This window comes from Alligator mississippiensis, chromosome 15 (genome assembly GCF_030867095.1).
Source record: "Alligator mississippiensis isolate rAllMis1 chromosome 15, rAllMis1, whole genome shotgun sequence".
Classification (NCBI taxonomy): Eukaryota; Metazoa; Chordata; order Crocodylia; family Alligatoridae; genus Alligator; species Alligator mississippiensis.
In genome coordinates, this window is record NC_081838.1 from 9,741,536 (window position 1) to 9,757,023 (window position 15,488).

At 46.8% G+C, this 15,488-nt stretch overlaps 1 protein-coding gene across 1 annotated transcript; it reads left to right on the plus strand.

Annotated features, from left to right (window-relative positions):
* The first annotated feature begins 6,378 nt into the window (after positions 1-6,378).
* On the plus strand, positions 6,379-14,201 carry LOC102564309 (keratin, type II cytoskeletal 5). The gene is made up of 9 exons (XM_006275685.3): positions 6,379-7,039; positions 7,913-8,127; positions 9,369-9,429; positions 9,837-9,932; positions 10,207-10,371; positions 11,668-11,793; positions 12,194-12,414; positions 12,943-12,971; positions 13,083-14,201. Exons 1-9 carry the CDS (start codon positions 6,479-6,481, stop codon positions 13,373-13,375), a joined length of 1,767 nt encoding a protein of 588 aa, XP_006275747.1. The 5' UTR covers positions 6,379-6,478; the 3' UTR covers positions 13,376-14,201.
* The last annotated feature ends 1,287 nt before the right edge of the window (positions 14,202-15,488 follow it).

The window sequence follows — 15,488 nt, forward strand, 5'->3', positions numbered from 1 at the left end:
AAATGGCCCTCCAGGCCCCCCTGTGATAGGTCCTGCACACAGGTAAATAGTAGGGCTGTGCAAGGCTTCGGATCATGCTTCGGATCCGGAGAAGCTTTGGACACTTCAGCATCCAAAGCAGCATGTCCGGATTGAAGCATTGGCTTCGTTAGGCTTTCTGAACCGCTTTGGAAAAGCTTTGGAGCTGCCTCGGAGATCCAACCATAGGGTATAATGGGGAATCAATGAAATATCTATAATATTGTTGTTTTTTGTCTGATTTGGATGACGCTTGCAGAGGTGGTAGCCTTGCTGAGAGCATTAAGTCTGCCAAGTTTCAAGACCGGTGCAGGGGTTCGGGGGGAACTGTACCCCAAATTCTTGAAAGCAAAATTCATGTCATGTCAATGTGTTACACCACAGGGGGGTGAAAACTGCAGGGGTGGTAGCCCCTGCTGAGGCCACTAAGCCTGCCAAGTTTCAGGACGATCAGTGCAGGGGTTTGGGGGGAACTGCACCTCAAGCTGTGGACAAGCAAATCTCGTGACATGGGTGACACCGTGTGCGTTAAGGCGCAGCAGGGTGACAGCTGCAGGCCTGTTAACCCCTGCTAAGGCCATGAAGCCTTAACGCACACAGTGTCACCCATGTCACGAGTTTTGCTTGTCCGCACCTTGAGGTGCAGTTCCCCCCAAACCCCTACACTTATCTCCTTGACAGCTGGCAGGCTTCATGGCCTGAGCAGAGGCCACCAACCCTGCAGTTTTTATCCTGCTGCGCCTTAACACACACAGGGTCATCTATGTCATGAGTTTTGCCTGGTGGCAGCTTGAGGTGCAGTTCCCCCCAAACCCCTGCATCTATCACCTTGAAACTCGGCAGGCTTTGTAGCCTCACCAGGGGCCACCACCCCTGCAAGTTTCATCCAAATTAGACAAAAAACAACAAAGTCATAAATATTTCATTGATTCCCCGTTATACCCTATGGCCGGATCTCCGAGGCGGTGCCGAAGCTTCGGAGCCGCTTCAGCCGGATCGAAGTGGGAACCCGGTCTGGAGCTCTGGATCAAATCCCTGGCATCCAAAGCGGCCAGATCTGAAGCTGGATTGAATAGCTGCCTACTTGCACAGGCCTAGTTAATAGACTAGTTAGTCCTGGAGTCATACAAAGCAGTATAGGATGGCAGGCGGGGCAGCTAGTGCACAGTAAAGATGTCCACATGAATATGAGTCTTTACTGGCTTAACAGACTCTCCAAATAGGAAAGTGCATATGTGTTATCTAGCCCGTTACTATGTCCTTACAACTGCACGGGTGACTCATGTCATTTCAATGCAGATAATCTAAGTTTCATGTGAACTATACCACTCCAGCTAAGGAATACCACAGCAGTGGGACAAGGCTGATGGGAAATGCCAAATGCATGAGGTAGAGCGGGCTGATTACAGCTTACACAATGGTGCTTTCTACTGCTTTGTGTTATTCAAATAATAACCCTCCAGCCATAAGAAGCAAAGATGCTCAAGGTATTTATGAACTAAGTGTTGCAAGATCACACACTCCCTGCACTGAAGCGGAGCCAGCACTTCATCCCATTGTATCTCTGATACATAAAAGTGGGGATTCCCAAAAAACCAAAAAGCCTACTAGTGGAGATGGAAGTCTGAACTCATTCTGTACCCATTAGGTTTCCCTGGAAACACCAGTCAAAGCGTAGGGTAAATCATATAGGGCCTCTTTCCCAATGCTGTGCTGCCCATAGAAAAGGCTGCACACAGTACACTGTAGAGCCTTTGGTCCTACACAGAGATGGTTTAAGACAACAAATGCATCTTCAAATGGCTAATGAAGAGAAGAGATTGATGGACCTTGCTGCAGAACTGTCTAGTCCTGGAGGAGACCCCCCTATTTCCCTAAATATTTTGAGAAATGGAGCCACTCGTCTGTTTTGGTGAAGAACATCGATGCTCCTGCATGAACCACGTAAGAACTGGAAACTTGCTGCTCAGTAGAGAGTCCTGTTCCTAATGCTCACACTTTTCCCGGGACACAAAAATCCCCTACATCCTCAGAGGCAAAGCACAGGGGCTTCCTGGATCCCGCGCATGTGCTAGAACACAGCTGCTCTCATAGGCGACTGGTGTGGGGGTGCACAGGGGTGCACGTGCCCCCCCGATGGGGCCGGTGCCCCTCCTGACAGCCGACACTGATACTGTTGGTAGGGCAGATTCAGGAGGCACCGGTCACTCACGGCTATTCTGTTCACCCTGGCGCACACATGCTCCAATGCTCGAGCGTTGCCGAAAGGGTGTGATTTTAACCAGACTTTGGCATGCCCAATTGGCCAAGTTGAAAGCAGTGAAATCAAGGCCACTCCAGCAAACAGTTTGATTGCAACTGCAGCCTTTTTTGTAGGCTTTACCTACATGGCTAGTCTCAGTTAAGATATTGCTTTACCTGCCTGCTGACATACCCAAGGGAACAGCACTCCTGTTCCTTCACCATGAACCCTAACCAAAGAGTTGTGGGCTCTTATACTTGAGCAAGCAACAATTTTCCAGCATCCACCTACACACCATGCTACTTCATGCCTGAGCCAGTAGAAAAGTGGCTGGAAAGTAGCTGATAGGTTAGCATTCTGGATTGTGACATGGACACACCACAGATGAGCAGGAAATACATCAGCCTTTCACTTCTTGGGGCCATGATTTGCTTTTGCTTAGAGTGGTGTCAATCAAAACTAATACCAATGTATCAAGAGGAATTCAAGCAATGCAATACAGGATTAGGCCAGCATTAAGGTGTGATCAGTAACGTTCAAGGATCACTTGAAGAGAACAAAGCACTGTAACCCTTTGATTGCACCCTTGTCTGGGGCTAGGATGGGGATATGGTAGAAAAATCAGCATCGCTGGCTTGAGCTTAGCTGCAGGCTCGGCTCCTCTTTGCAAGGCTGGAATGGTCGAAAGGGGCTGAGGCAGGGAGCGCAGGACTTGTGACAACAAATAGCCATCTGCTGCGGGCAGGTAGCTTTGCTCTCATGGCCAAAGCACATAGTGTACGCAGTAAATTTCTCCAGCCCGTTCCTAAGAAACATAACATTTCATCACTCCTTCAGGGTGGGAGCCGTATTGTCATGATCAGTCACCCTGAACCTGTAGCTACAGCTCCTTGTACATCATTCGGCCCTTTGTAGTGAGCTCTTTGTGAGAATTCCTGACCAGCGAATGACGACTCTGCCTCCCCGCCCCACCGTCCCTACCACTTGGAAAGTTTGATTCATTTCTTTTTACAGTGAATTCTGCCAGGGCTGGCTTGTTCCTTGCCTGGAAAGAACATTGCATTCATTTAGAAAAAAATAGTCTGAGGAGGAAAACAAACAAATCAACTATAGGTGATGTAATGCTGCTTACAATACAGGAGTCCAATTTTCAATGGATCCTAAGGAAACAGAGAGCAAATTTAGGTTCCTGGGAAAATCCCAGGCTAGGCATGACTAGTTTGTAGGTACAGAAGGAGCTGAAGGCAGGAGCTCCTTCTGGCTTTTTTGTGCTTGTCTGATCAGGAGGGATGTTGGATTCTCACCCCCTGCGGAGCTCCGGGAGTGATTTCCAGCTGTGCAAGGTGAACGGCAGCATCCTATTTCTGCTGCGGGTTTGCTACCCTCTTTGCTGCATCCAGGGCATGGAGCAGGGGAACATCCAGAGCTAAAAGAAGCTGTTTCTTTTTGACTTAATGGGGTGCGGCGGCTACACGTGCATAGCTACTGCGCAGTAAGCAAAAATGACTGCACAATACAGGTGTGTGTCTACACGTGTGCACCTGTACTGCACAGTAACTATAGCGACTTATGCTGACTTGGGCATAACGCATGATGCAGGTAGCAAATTTACACTTGAGTAGTTACTGCACAGTAAGGTGCATGTAGACACCTGATTGCTCAGTAACCCTGTGTGTGTAGACTGATTTGGGACTAACTTTAATCCCAAGTCAGTCCACACTGCGCTGTAAAGCCTGCATGTGTAGACACTGGTGTAAAAACTGCACCTACGTGCATTTACTGCATTACGCAGTAAATGCACATGTAGATATACCCACAGCTTACCTGCTGAGGTTGCAAGAATTATCTTCTCTGTAAGTCAAGCGCGAGGAGGGGGATCTATAACACATACTCTCACCTGTGGGCTACGTTGGCACAGGTGCAACGGATGATGCCATACCCACGTCACTTAAGAGACAGGCCCCAAAGACCAATTTGCGGCCAAAACTCTTGTGGGGGCTTGATCTTTTTATTGCAGCAGGCTTCCTTCTTGCCTTGTATCAGTGGAAGTGTGGTCAGCTCCCTGTGTGACAACCCTTGGGAGTAGACACGGCAGGCTTGAGCCTTTGCTTTGCTTAAAAGTGCGGCCAGATAATGTAAGAGATGCAAAAAACTATTGCTATTTGGTAGATCATTTCACTTTAAAAGTAACATTTCACTCAAGGGTTTTGAAGGAAGCAGGTAGGAAAATACCAAACTAGTCCAGAGCACAGTTCTTTGCCTCTACCTTGCGACTGAGTGGCAGCTCATAATGTTCATAATCAGACAGGCTTGGTTACTATATGTTACGCCACGGTATTATTGCACTCTGCAGACACTGAGATGCAATCCAAACAGGAGGTTTCGCAGGGGTATGCCTTTGTGCGGTCACCCTGCGTGTATAAACGGATTGGGGTATGAATCATTATGATCTACCTTAAATCCCACGGCCCCTCCATACCACAAGATGAAACTGGTCATGGTTTGGTTAATCTCTTTCCCAACTTGCCCATTCACTCTCACAACAACTCTAAATGTAACATAGGTGGCTTGAAGCAACTGCAGATTAAGGGGAAAAAAAGCCAAGAAGGATATTTTTTGCATTGTTTAGCTTGCTGGCAGCCTTTCTAGCTGGAAATCTAGGTTAAAAATTGACTGCAAACTGGGAAGACATCCAGAAGGCTGCACCAGAGGGATTGCAAACCAGGTGCCGTTCTAACCCTCTTTGATTCCAAAGCACATCAGCCTTTTGATGTTACCCCTTGTTCCCTTTCTCATCAAGAGGGGGAACATCCCACCAGCACCCCAGAAAGTCTAACGGTAAAGTTTTCAAGTTGTGGGGTTTTTTGGAGTCAAGAAAATCTAATTGCTCAACATTCACAGAGTCCCCTGGACTGGAGTCCCCAGCAGAGGTGAAAAACGTGCAGTGAAGGTAACTGTGCAGAAAGGAGCTTGCAGGTTCCCCACAGCCAGCTGGACATATAAGCAGCACCCGTCCCCAGAATATCTTCTCGTCTTGTGTCCTTTGCAAGGAAATCAGTGCTGAGAGACGTTTTCCAAGCAAGCAAAGGGATTAGGTATGCCCACTTTGCATTGATTTTAATGGCGGCTGTGAAAATCTTGGTCTTAAGTACACACAAAACCAGCAGGTGTCATTTAGATGCATTTCAAAATGTTCTGCTCCGGTTTCCACATTTTTTATAAGCACTAAGACTCAAGAGGGCACATCTTTTTTGGCTGGGGATATCCATCAGAGTTCAGACTGTTGAGTTTTGAACCTTTCTGGAGTTATGCTTCTTAGCTAGAACCTCAATGGGAAGAAAGCTTTTCAGTGGCGACGCATAGGAGGTGCATGGGGGTGCACGTGCACCCCCTGAGAGCACTGGTGCACCCCCTGTCAGGCCGCACTCCCCGCTTAGGTGATGGGCGAGGGGGCAGGCGGGAACACTGGTGCCCGTGTTGCGAGTGAGAGCACTGGACGAAGCACTGTGGCCACTTCCACAAGCACCGCAGCCACTTCCAGGAGTTGACTGGTCACTGGGGGGGGCATGTGCCCCCCCTGACTAAGGTGGCACCAATCGCCCATGAAGCTTTTTCAGCATTGCATGAAATCAAACAATAAGCAAAGCCCAGAACACAGTGTTATCTTCTCTTCCTTTGCTGCAATGCATGCAGAAAAGACCCTTCTGCATGTAACAGCTTTATGCATGATATGAAATGCTGGATTTCTGCAGGAAACTCGCTCTGTAGCTCTGCCTTGAGAGCAGAGGATTTGGAACAAAGCAAGGGGGTTGAGCAAGAAGTTGGGTGGGAAGACACTTCAACAGATTTACTCCTTTGTGTCAGAGAGGATGAGCGCACCGCTTGAACTCTTTCACACTGCCGGTCTGACGGCCTACACAAAAGCTGGCAGGCGACAGCTACTTCCAGTGGAGTGCTCCTTAGGACTCAGCTATATTCTTTCAAAGGGCGTGTGCTTGAGGTGAGTTCGCTGCTCAGAATGCTGCAGGGCTTGCCAAGACCAATTAATCAGTGAGATGAACTACCACACTGAACCCACCCCAGTTCAGCAAGAGTATAAAAGGCTCAAGCTCAACCCTTGGAAAGCAGAGGTTCATCTTTCTCCCCTGCTTCCTGTTCTGTGTTCCTCACCGGCATCCTCTGTACCTCCTATAACACCCTTCTTCCAGACCAGCTACCATGTCTCGTCAATCCTTTGTACAGATCCAGAGTGGGAGAAAGGGCTTCAGCTCCAATTCTGCTGTCATCCCTAGTGCCTGCCGCACCAGCTTCAGCTCACGCTCTGTCTCCCGATCAGGCGGTTGCGGTGCCAGTGGTGGCTTTAGAAGAGTTGGTGGTGGTGTCGGCGGTGCTGGCTTCGGCAGCAGAAGCCTTTACAATCTAGGTGGCTGCAAGAGAATCTCCATTGCTGGAAGCGGTGGTGGCTTCTATGGAGCTCCAGGGCCCTATGGTTTTGGAGCTGGTGCCGGCAGTGGATTTGGTTACGGTGGTGGAGTAGGTGGTGGTTTTGGTGGTGGAGTAGGTGGAGGCTTAGGGTTAGGTGGAGCTGGTTTCGGAGGTGGCATGGGTGGTCCTGGCTTCCCTGTCTTCCCACCTGGAGGCATCCATGAAGTGACTGTCAACAAGACCCTTCTTCAGCCGCTCCATCTGGACATCGACCCCAGCATCCAGAGGATCCGCACGGAGGAGAAGGAGCAGATCCAGACCCTCAACAACAAATTTGCCTCCTTCATTGACAAGGTGAGACAAAAGATTTCATAAATATCTTGCCCTGGTTCTACCTGGGGAAAATAGATAATTTCAGGTTATTTCCAACCTTGTTTTTTCATCCACAAACTGAGCCACAACACCCAGGAATAAACTGGAACACGCCCCCAGTTTGAGGCAGTTATTTGGTTCATTGCAGCCATTGAAGTACCTGACAGGTGGCTGGGGTTACTGAGTACTATTTAAGTAATAAAATGGCTAGTGAATGTGGGGAATTAACCCATTAAATACTCAAATTTCTGTAGTAATTTTTAGAGAGGGCATTGAAATGTTGGCCTTCTTAAGGCTTTAGCATTGTAAGACTATACCCTGTTCATTGCTTGGTTGATTCTATGTGTCCGAACAAGACAATTTGGCAATCAGCACCACTCTGTCATTAGGAAAATATTACGTTGTCCTGAAAACATAAACCATGCAGTATTGGGTGATAATATCAGCTTTAGATTAACTTTTTTTTTCCAGTTAAGGGTTTAATTCTTCCTGGGTTTGTACCTTGGGGTCATGCCTTATACCTGTACAAAGTAGTTGCAACATTTAACCTGTTGTGTTAGTCATTGTAAACTCTGTAAAGCTCTAAAGGGTGACATGGAGTAGAATGAAGAAATGAGTCTAATTAACTTGTAATATGGGGTAGGCACATGTAGTCCAATTTGTTAGGTTCGTTTGTACCAACTGTGGATCTAGCTTTGAAATCTTTCTTGTGGTGTCCAGCCCTTCATCACTCGTTGTTGAGAACTGAGTACACTCAGGCAGTGCTCAGGACTTGACAGGACTGTACCTAAAAACCTATCGAGTTCACCAAATTACCACTTTTCTCAAGCCTCTTTTGGACACTTTTGATTGCAGGTCCGATTCCTTGAGCAACAGAATAAGGTGCTGGAAACCAAATGGACCCTGCTGCAGGAACAGGGACAGAAAACAGTCAGGAACAACATTGAGCCCCTCTTTGAAACCTACATCAATAACCTCAGGATGCAGCTCAACGGCCTGGTGGGGGACAGGGGAAGGCTGGAAGGAGAGCTGAACAACACACAAAACCTGCTTGAGGATTTCAAGAACAGGTAAGTGTAGTCAAGTAGCTGGCTATTTACCTGGCTCGTTAGGTTCTTACATGTTCCAGATGAAATCACTAAGGTCTCTGGAGCTCAGAACCTAAAAATAACGTCTTTCCACAACCATGTGTGGATCAGAAAGGGACAAGGCTTACACAGGTCTAATAGCAAGTCCACTGCGGGTGCGTCTACACGTGCCAATTTAAGGCGGCGCATTAGCCATTTTTAAGATGCATCAAGGGCATGGGTCTACATGCATACACCCTTGATGTGCCTTAAAAATGGTGATTTTAGGCTATCCGTGCCTGAATTTGCTACTTGCAGCAGCAGCTATCAAATTTATGCGTGAATAGTTAAAGCACCTTAGTGCATGTGTTGCTCAGCCTGACACGGGTGTTTGTGCCCAAAAGCTTGCTAAGAAGACTTTTTCCAACTATTTGAGTTGGTTTAATAAAAGATACTGGATTTATACAAACAACCTTGTGTGCCTGTGTCCTTAGACCAACATGGCTACAACTTACCCCCCTAGATACACTAAGGCACATTAACGCTGTGTATGTCAACTGACTTGGGACTAACTTGAGTCCCAAGTTGGTCCACACTCTGCATTAATGCACCTTAGTGCATGCACATGTAGATATGTGCCTAAGTCGCCGTAATGTGCATTAGGTAAATGCACATTAAGTTTAGGTGTGTGTAAAAGTGTTAGGTAAATGCGCATTAAGTTTAGGTGTGTGTAGACATTCCCTGAGGGACATAAATGCTAGAGTGCATGGATGATGCCACCTTCCTGCAGTTAAGAGGACAAATATGGCAAAATGATATGTGCATGCACGGATAAGCCAAAAGATCCAGGTATAAAAATATTTTTATATGAAAATTTAGATTTTGAGCTTACAAATGCAAAACTGCTTGTTGTTTGAGTAAAAAGATAAGTGTGCAGAAGAGTTTGGGGATCAGACGCTTACATTGCAGAAAAGAGTCACTGAGAATGACTGGCTGACCAGAAGTGAGGTTAAGACTAGCAGGTTTTCTAAGGAACGTTGCTATCAACATGTTTGCATGTTTTAACGAGTACAGCAGACACATAGATCATTACCTGAATTTCCCTGAAAGCCCAAATTCAGATCCATGTGGGGGCAGAGATGAGTGTTATACTGGAAACACATCTCAGGAAGTTCACAATCTGCAATCACCATAGCCAGTTACTTGCCTAAACACATACCTCTTCTTCTTCCTCCTTCCTGCAGGTATGAAGAAGAAACCAACAGGCGCCATGATGCTGAGAATGATTTTGTGACACTCAAGAAGGTGAGTCTGACTTGTTCATTCTTGGTTATGGTTCACATGATGGCTACAAGGCATATATCCTAGTGTTGAGCCATGAATAGATGGAGGGTAAGAAGTATTTACTCAACTGTAAATATTTAAAGGACAGAGGACACATGGGGGGGAAGGGGGGAGGAGAAGGGAAATCCCTCTAGCCCCAGGGTATGTATGTGGAAGTGAGCCACAGAATGATTGTTGTCAGAAAAGCAGCTGGTGGCAGAGCTGGGAGGCGATCCCAAATCTCTGGAGTCCCTTTTCAAGATCTTTTTCCATGTTGATTTACACTCAAGGATCGAAGACCTTCTCTAGAAGGTCATTCTAGCTCCACGACTGCTCCCAGCCTCCTAACCAAACTGTTTAGCTCAATGCAATCCATTACCTCCTTTCAGGACGTGGATGGTGCTTTCATGAACAAGGTGGAACTGCAGGCCAAGGTCGACTCGCTGATCGATGAGATCAACTTCCTGAGAGCCATATATGAGGCAGTAAGTACTTGCAACCCAGAGCTTCTTCAGCCTTGGTTTCTCCCATCCATTTAATGTAAACTTTTCAGATTATTTCCCCCAGGGATGGGCTAAGCCCTTCCACTCTTCCGCAAGTACACTTGCTGTCTGCAGAGTCCCTGGCAGGTTTTAAAAAGCTACTTACTACTTCAGGCTTTACCCTCCGCTTGCTGTCCAGAATGAAAAGGAATTATTTCAAATGGCAAGGAATAAATCCAAGGCTTATGGCTCACCCAAAAGTTTGCTTGGTTTCCAGGAACTGTCACAGATGCAGACACAAATCACCGACACCTCTGTCATCCTGTCCATGGACAACAACCGGAGCCTGGACATGGACAGCATCATTGCTGAGGTCAAAGCTCAGTATGAGGACATCGCCAACAGGAGCCGAGTGGAGGCAGAGTCCTGGTACCAAGTCAAGGTAAATGGATGGGACGTCATCAGGGTTTCTGTTCTGTTGTCTACAGTTCTGCTCCTGAGCAGGCAAAGCTCCAAGATACATATTTAAAAAGACAACGGAGTGAAACCCACTCATGTTCACGGGGCAGCGCAAAGCCACTATACCATTCAGTCCCTCACTCTGGCTTTAAAAAATCTGACCCAAAGTTTGTTGAAGTGAATGTAATGGCATGCGTTGGCTGAATGCGTTGATTTAAGTACAGGGTAAGAATTGCTGCCTGCTGTCTGCTCAGGCTGTACATGGAGGAAGTTCACTCCCAAACTATTCTTTTAGGATTCAGGCACATAAGAAAAAGCAGAAGAAAAACAAATAGATGATGCCAATTCTTTCAGGGCACATCTCCGTGTGCCATTCATGCAACTGAATAAACTCCAGCACAGTTCATGCCAGAGTTTACCATTCTCAGGCCCCGTGTTTGCATGTGTGCCTGGGACCACAGTACGTTGAGCTGGGTCAGAGCAGCCCCAGCTGGCAGGGGACCCAGGGGCCAGCCTGGGTCTGCTCCAACCTGGCTCAACATGCTGCCGAGGGGCTGGCTGGGGCATGAGGGTGCCCCAGTGTGGGGTTAGTGGGCAGATGGTCCCTGAAGTGAAGCACCCTCGTGCCCCAGTCAGCCTTGTCAGCATCCACATGTGCATTGAGGCGCACTAAATAACACAGCCAATAGTACTTGTCTTGACAAGTACTACCCTACCGTGGCATTTATTAGTTTATCGTGGCCTAATAGGGCTGCATGTATAGGTGCTGAGACTTTATTGTGGAGCTAATTAGTCATCTCTGCAGTAAACGTCTCGTGTAGATGCACCCTCAGGAGGGATGATAAAGTCCACTGAATCTCACTTAGGAGACCCAACTACGATTCTGAATTTGGGAATAAAGCAGGAAAATGTATATATATGTGCACTTAAGAATGGACACCTGGTTATATTTGGGGCTAAAATACCAATTGCTTCCATGGATGTAAAGGCGGAGTGAGTCTATTCACTGCCATGGTGTCCCTCCAGATTTTCACCATTGGAAAGGAGAGAAGACTTGTCCCTTGACCTGTAGGACTGGGGTGTCCTTATAAAACAGAATCCTCAGACAGGATTGCTTCATATACTAGGATTTTACTATTGCTATTGCTTAGCTGGAGGGTGTTTATATGACATGGAAAGAAGCACTGCGTTAGGCAGCACATAGGTATCATTACATCTGACACTTGCTCTATAGCTAATGGACTTTAACATCATTGGTGTGTCTTTTTATGTGCAACAGTATGAAGAGCTGCAGGCTACTGCTGGCAGACATGGGGACGACCTAAGAAATACCAAGCACGAGATCTCAGAGATCAACCGACACATCCAGAGACTGCGGGCTGACATTGAAAGTGTGAAAAGACAGGTAGGGGCGGTGAAAAACACATGAAGTAATTCTTTTATGATCTTGGATAATTCCTTAGCTTGAGGACCAAGGCCAACTCAACTCCGGGGTGCAAGTGAAGGTGACCTAGCTGAGTCCTGCATCATGATGGCTTCTGGGACCTTTGGTTTCAGAATGAATTCATCCTGAGAGCTTTGCCTATCAATGAATGAATAAGGATGGGCAAAACCTCAGCTGGTGTAAATAGCACACAGATTTAAACCAGATGGTGAAAACTGAGAAGGGAAGTGCCCAAAATGCAATCCAAGTTTTTCTACCCAGAACAATCCAGGAGAGGTTATTCCATAGTAGAAAGAGAAAGAGACAGGAGAGAGTCATGTTGTAGATAGAGGTTGACAATGCTGTTCTCTCTCCTCTGCAGTGTGCCAGCCTGCAAGCAGCCATCGCGGAGGCCGAGGAACGTGGTGAGATGGCCCTCAAGGATGCCCGGGACAAGCTGGCTCAGCTGGAGGATGCCCTGCAACAAGCCAAGGCTGACCTGGCCCGCCAGCTGCGGGAGTACCAGGAGCTCATGAACGTCAAGCTGGCGCTGGACATCGAGATTGCCACCTACCGGAAGCTGCTGGAGGGCGAGGAGAGCAGGTGAGTACATGGCAGCCAGGGATCACCCTCATTTTAAGCGATGCTGAATACCCAGGGTTCCTGTCAGCACTAGAAGGAATAGTTTTGAATCTCAGATCCTTAAATTACAGGTCACCTCATCTTTAGTCCCACACCAATTTGCATATCAATGGAGAGCAGGTTGGAAATTTTCAAGGCATGAAACCCATTCAGAAATTTTAGGGCATTTGCAAAAATGAACTTTCTTTGTCGTTAACTTGCTGAGAGAGGAGTCAGAACGATTCTAAATGTGAATGGGCCATGGGTGGGTGGTCAAAAATTCTCTGTTGATTTTTTTTTTTAATGGAAAACTGTGGGTTTAATGAATGAAAGGGAAACTTCTTTGTGTAAAGTGCTTGCTGTGCAATATTTCAGTTTATATATATATATAAAATATCTATATACACACACACACACACATTCAGAGGACAGTTCTTGGCCATTTGCAGGCAGCTCTGGTCAGTAAAACTCACCTGAATTCTTACCTTCCTCTGTTTCTTTCTCCAACAGGCTGGTTGGAGCTGAGCCAGTGAATATCTGTAAGTCATTTACATGTACTTAGCTTATTAATCTCCTTACTCTAAGCTTCCTTTGCAGCTCGTTCACTGATGTGCAATGAGATCTCATTGTCCGGTGTTTTCTTTTTGCAGCTGTGGTCAGCTCAACCGTTGGAACCAGCTATGGAGGTGGAAGTGGCCTTGGCCTCGGCGGTGGTAGTGGACTGGGTATCGGAGGTGGTAGTGGTTTCGGCCTCGGTGGCGGAAGCGGCATGTGCGTTGTAGGTGGAAGTGGCCTCAGCATGGGAGGTGGGCTCGGCATTGGAGGAAGTGGCTTCAGCTCTAGCAGTGGAAGAGGCTCCTGCGGATTGAATGTTGGAGGTGGAAGTGGCTCCAGCGTGAAAGTCATCAAGACCACATCAAGCAGGAGAAGCTACAAATGCTAAATGTCAATCCTTGATTCTCCAGTAAATTGTTCCCACCGTTTCTGACATTGGCACACCATTGACCCACACGTAGAATGACCATAATGCAGTTGGCCAACCTTTCTTGACCTGAGTGCTTATAAATACAATGCATATTAAATCAAGAGCCTTGTATTATAGTCTCAGCTTCAGAAATGGGGGCCTATGTCTTGATTTTCCATTGTGGCATTACCCCTCTCCTGTTTTTCATTCTCACTCAGTAGTCTCACTCACACACAAACCTACCCTGGTAGCCAACAGGAAGAGGATCTCTCTCTAAATGAGCTGCTTCTTCTAGTCACTGCTGTACACCTAGGTAAATTTTCAAGAAAATAAAAAAACCCCAGTGCCCCCTTGTCATCTAAGAAGAACTTTCTGAATAACATTAGAACCGGAAGTCTGACCATTCATGGCTTGTCCCAATCCACTGCACGTTTCCAAAAAGGTTCCTTGTGTCCATTTTAGCGACACATTTTTTATTGTCCTTTCTCTAGAGTGGGACAAGTGGCTATGCCATCCAGGTTATCTCATTATTCAGTAACAAAAAAATGGTTGCTTGGTTAGAAACTGATACCGTCATGTGTCTTGGCTCATTTCAGCTGTATTGGGTTCTGCACGCAGCGGGGGTTATCATCTTCTTAATTTACGTGTCATGCCTGTCTCTTGTACTGCACGGACTTGTGAATTGTATTTGCAATTGAATTGCGATTCAAAGCTCTTGGCTCCATATTGTATATAACATACGTCACACTACTGTTTGCTTCCTTCACTTTCTGGTGTTTGTCTAATAAAATGCATATGTAATTTATTTTGCTGTCCAGTCCTTTTTAAATGAAAAATGCTTAATAGAAAATGATCATACGTAGTCTAGACACTTTTCCCAGGGTCCTACAAATAGGCTCCCTTCCTACACTTCCTGCAATGCCTCGATGTCAGTTGTCATGTATAGAAACGGGGTAAAATTTCTTGAATTGGTTTGTAAACTTTCAAATGGGGCTCACAATGTCCTGTGGTTTAGCAGCTGCCAAAAGCCAGTGACAGCAGCAGGCAGGGGTGGATCTAGAGCAGATGCAGGGATGCAGTCACACCTTGCTTTGATCCCTCCTCCACCCAGACTTTAAACCCAATTGCCCGGGAATGGCCAAGGCAGAGGCATTTCTATTCAGGCAGTGCTGAGAGAGTCAGTTGATTTCATAGCTCGTTGTCATCTCCCTGATTCCTGCTAATCTCTCTCCACTCCACAGGTGTTAACAACCCTCTACCCTTGTTAATGCTCTTGATGTTGCTTTATTCAAACCATCTTTTCTTCTGCAATGTAGCTGTCCGTTGTTATGCCTCAGCTCTGTGTTCTTGGGCAACCCTGGCACAGGATGCAGTCTGTCTGACTCACAAAGGACTCACCCCCCCCCTCCCTCCCCTCCTCTACCGAAGCGAAACTGATTAAGATGCAGTGAGAGACGCACCTAAAACTCTCCAGATAAGGGTGATAAGAGTGAAACAACTGCCCTAGGTCTCATTTACATCCGAGATGGAACCAGATGACCATTCATTTACATGAGAGATGGAAAACAGAAAGCCTGAAGCAGAGACTGCAGTGAATTCTGGGACCAGAGAAGCAGGAGAGCGCTGCATGATGGGGAATCTGTGCTTCCAATGTTAATTAACCCATGTTCACACACACCCAGCTCAGCATTTATCAGACCAGTTCTAATCTGGATTTACTAAGGACTTTTCCCCCCGCAGACACACACACACAGCTCTCAGTTTAATAGGCATCTCGGGCCGTGCATTCCCCGGTCCCACTATGGGAGGCCTATTTAAACTTGATTGACTAAAACTCGGTTGCCGGGTTAGGGAATGCTGAGGCAAGAGACCGAGTCAGAGGGGGTACGGGCAACATTTGAACAATGCTTAAGGGTTCATCACAGCATCCAGCCTGCTGGAGCCCTAATCCCAGGTGTTGTCGTATCTTTCCCGAGACGACTGGTGGGAGTCCTCTCCACAAAAGGTTATGAGCACCCCAATAATTGCTTTAAGTCTGTTAAAAGACTATAGTAAAATCTGGAAAAGTCATGCTAAGCTGAGGCTTGTGCAC

Coding starts and splice junctions, on each gene's coding strand:
- LOC102564309 (XM_006275685.3), top strand. CDS start 6,479: ATGTCTCGTCAATCCTTTGTACAGATCCAGAGTGGGAGAAAGGGCTTC. Junction 10,372..11,667: donor AGTCCTGGTACCAAGTCAAG/GTAAATGGATGG, acceptor TATGTGCAACAG/TATGAAGAGCTGCAGGCTAC. Junction 12,415..12,942: donor CTGGAGGGCGAGGAGAGCAG/GTGAGTACATGG, acceptor TTTCTCCAACAG/GCTGGTTGGAGCTGAGCCAG.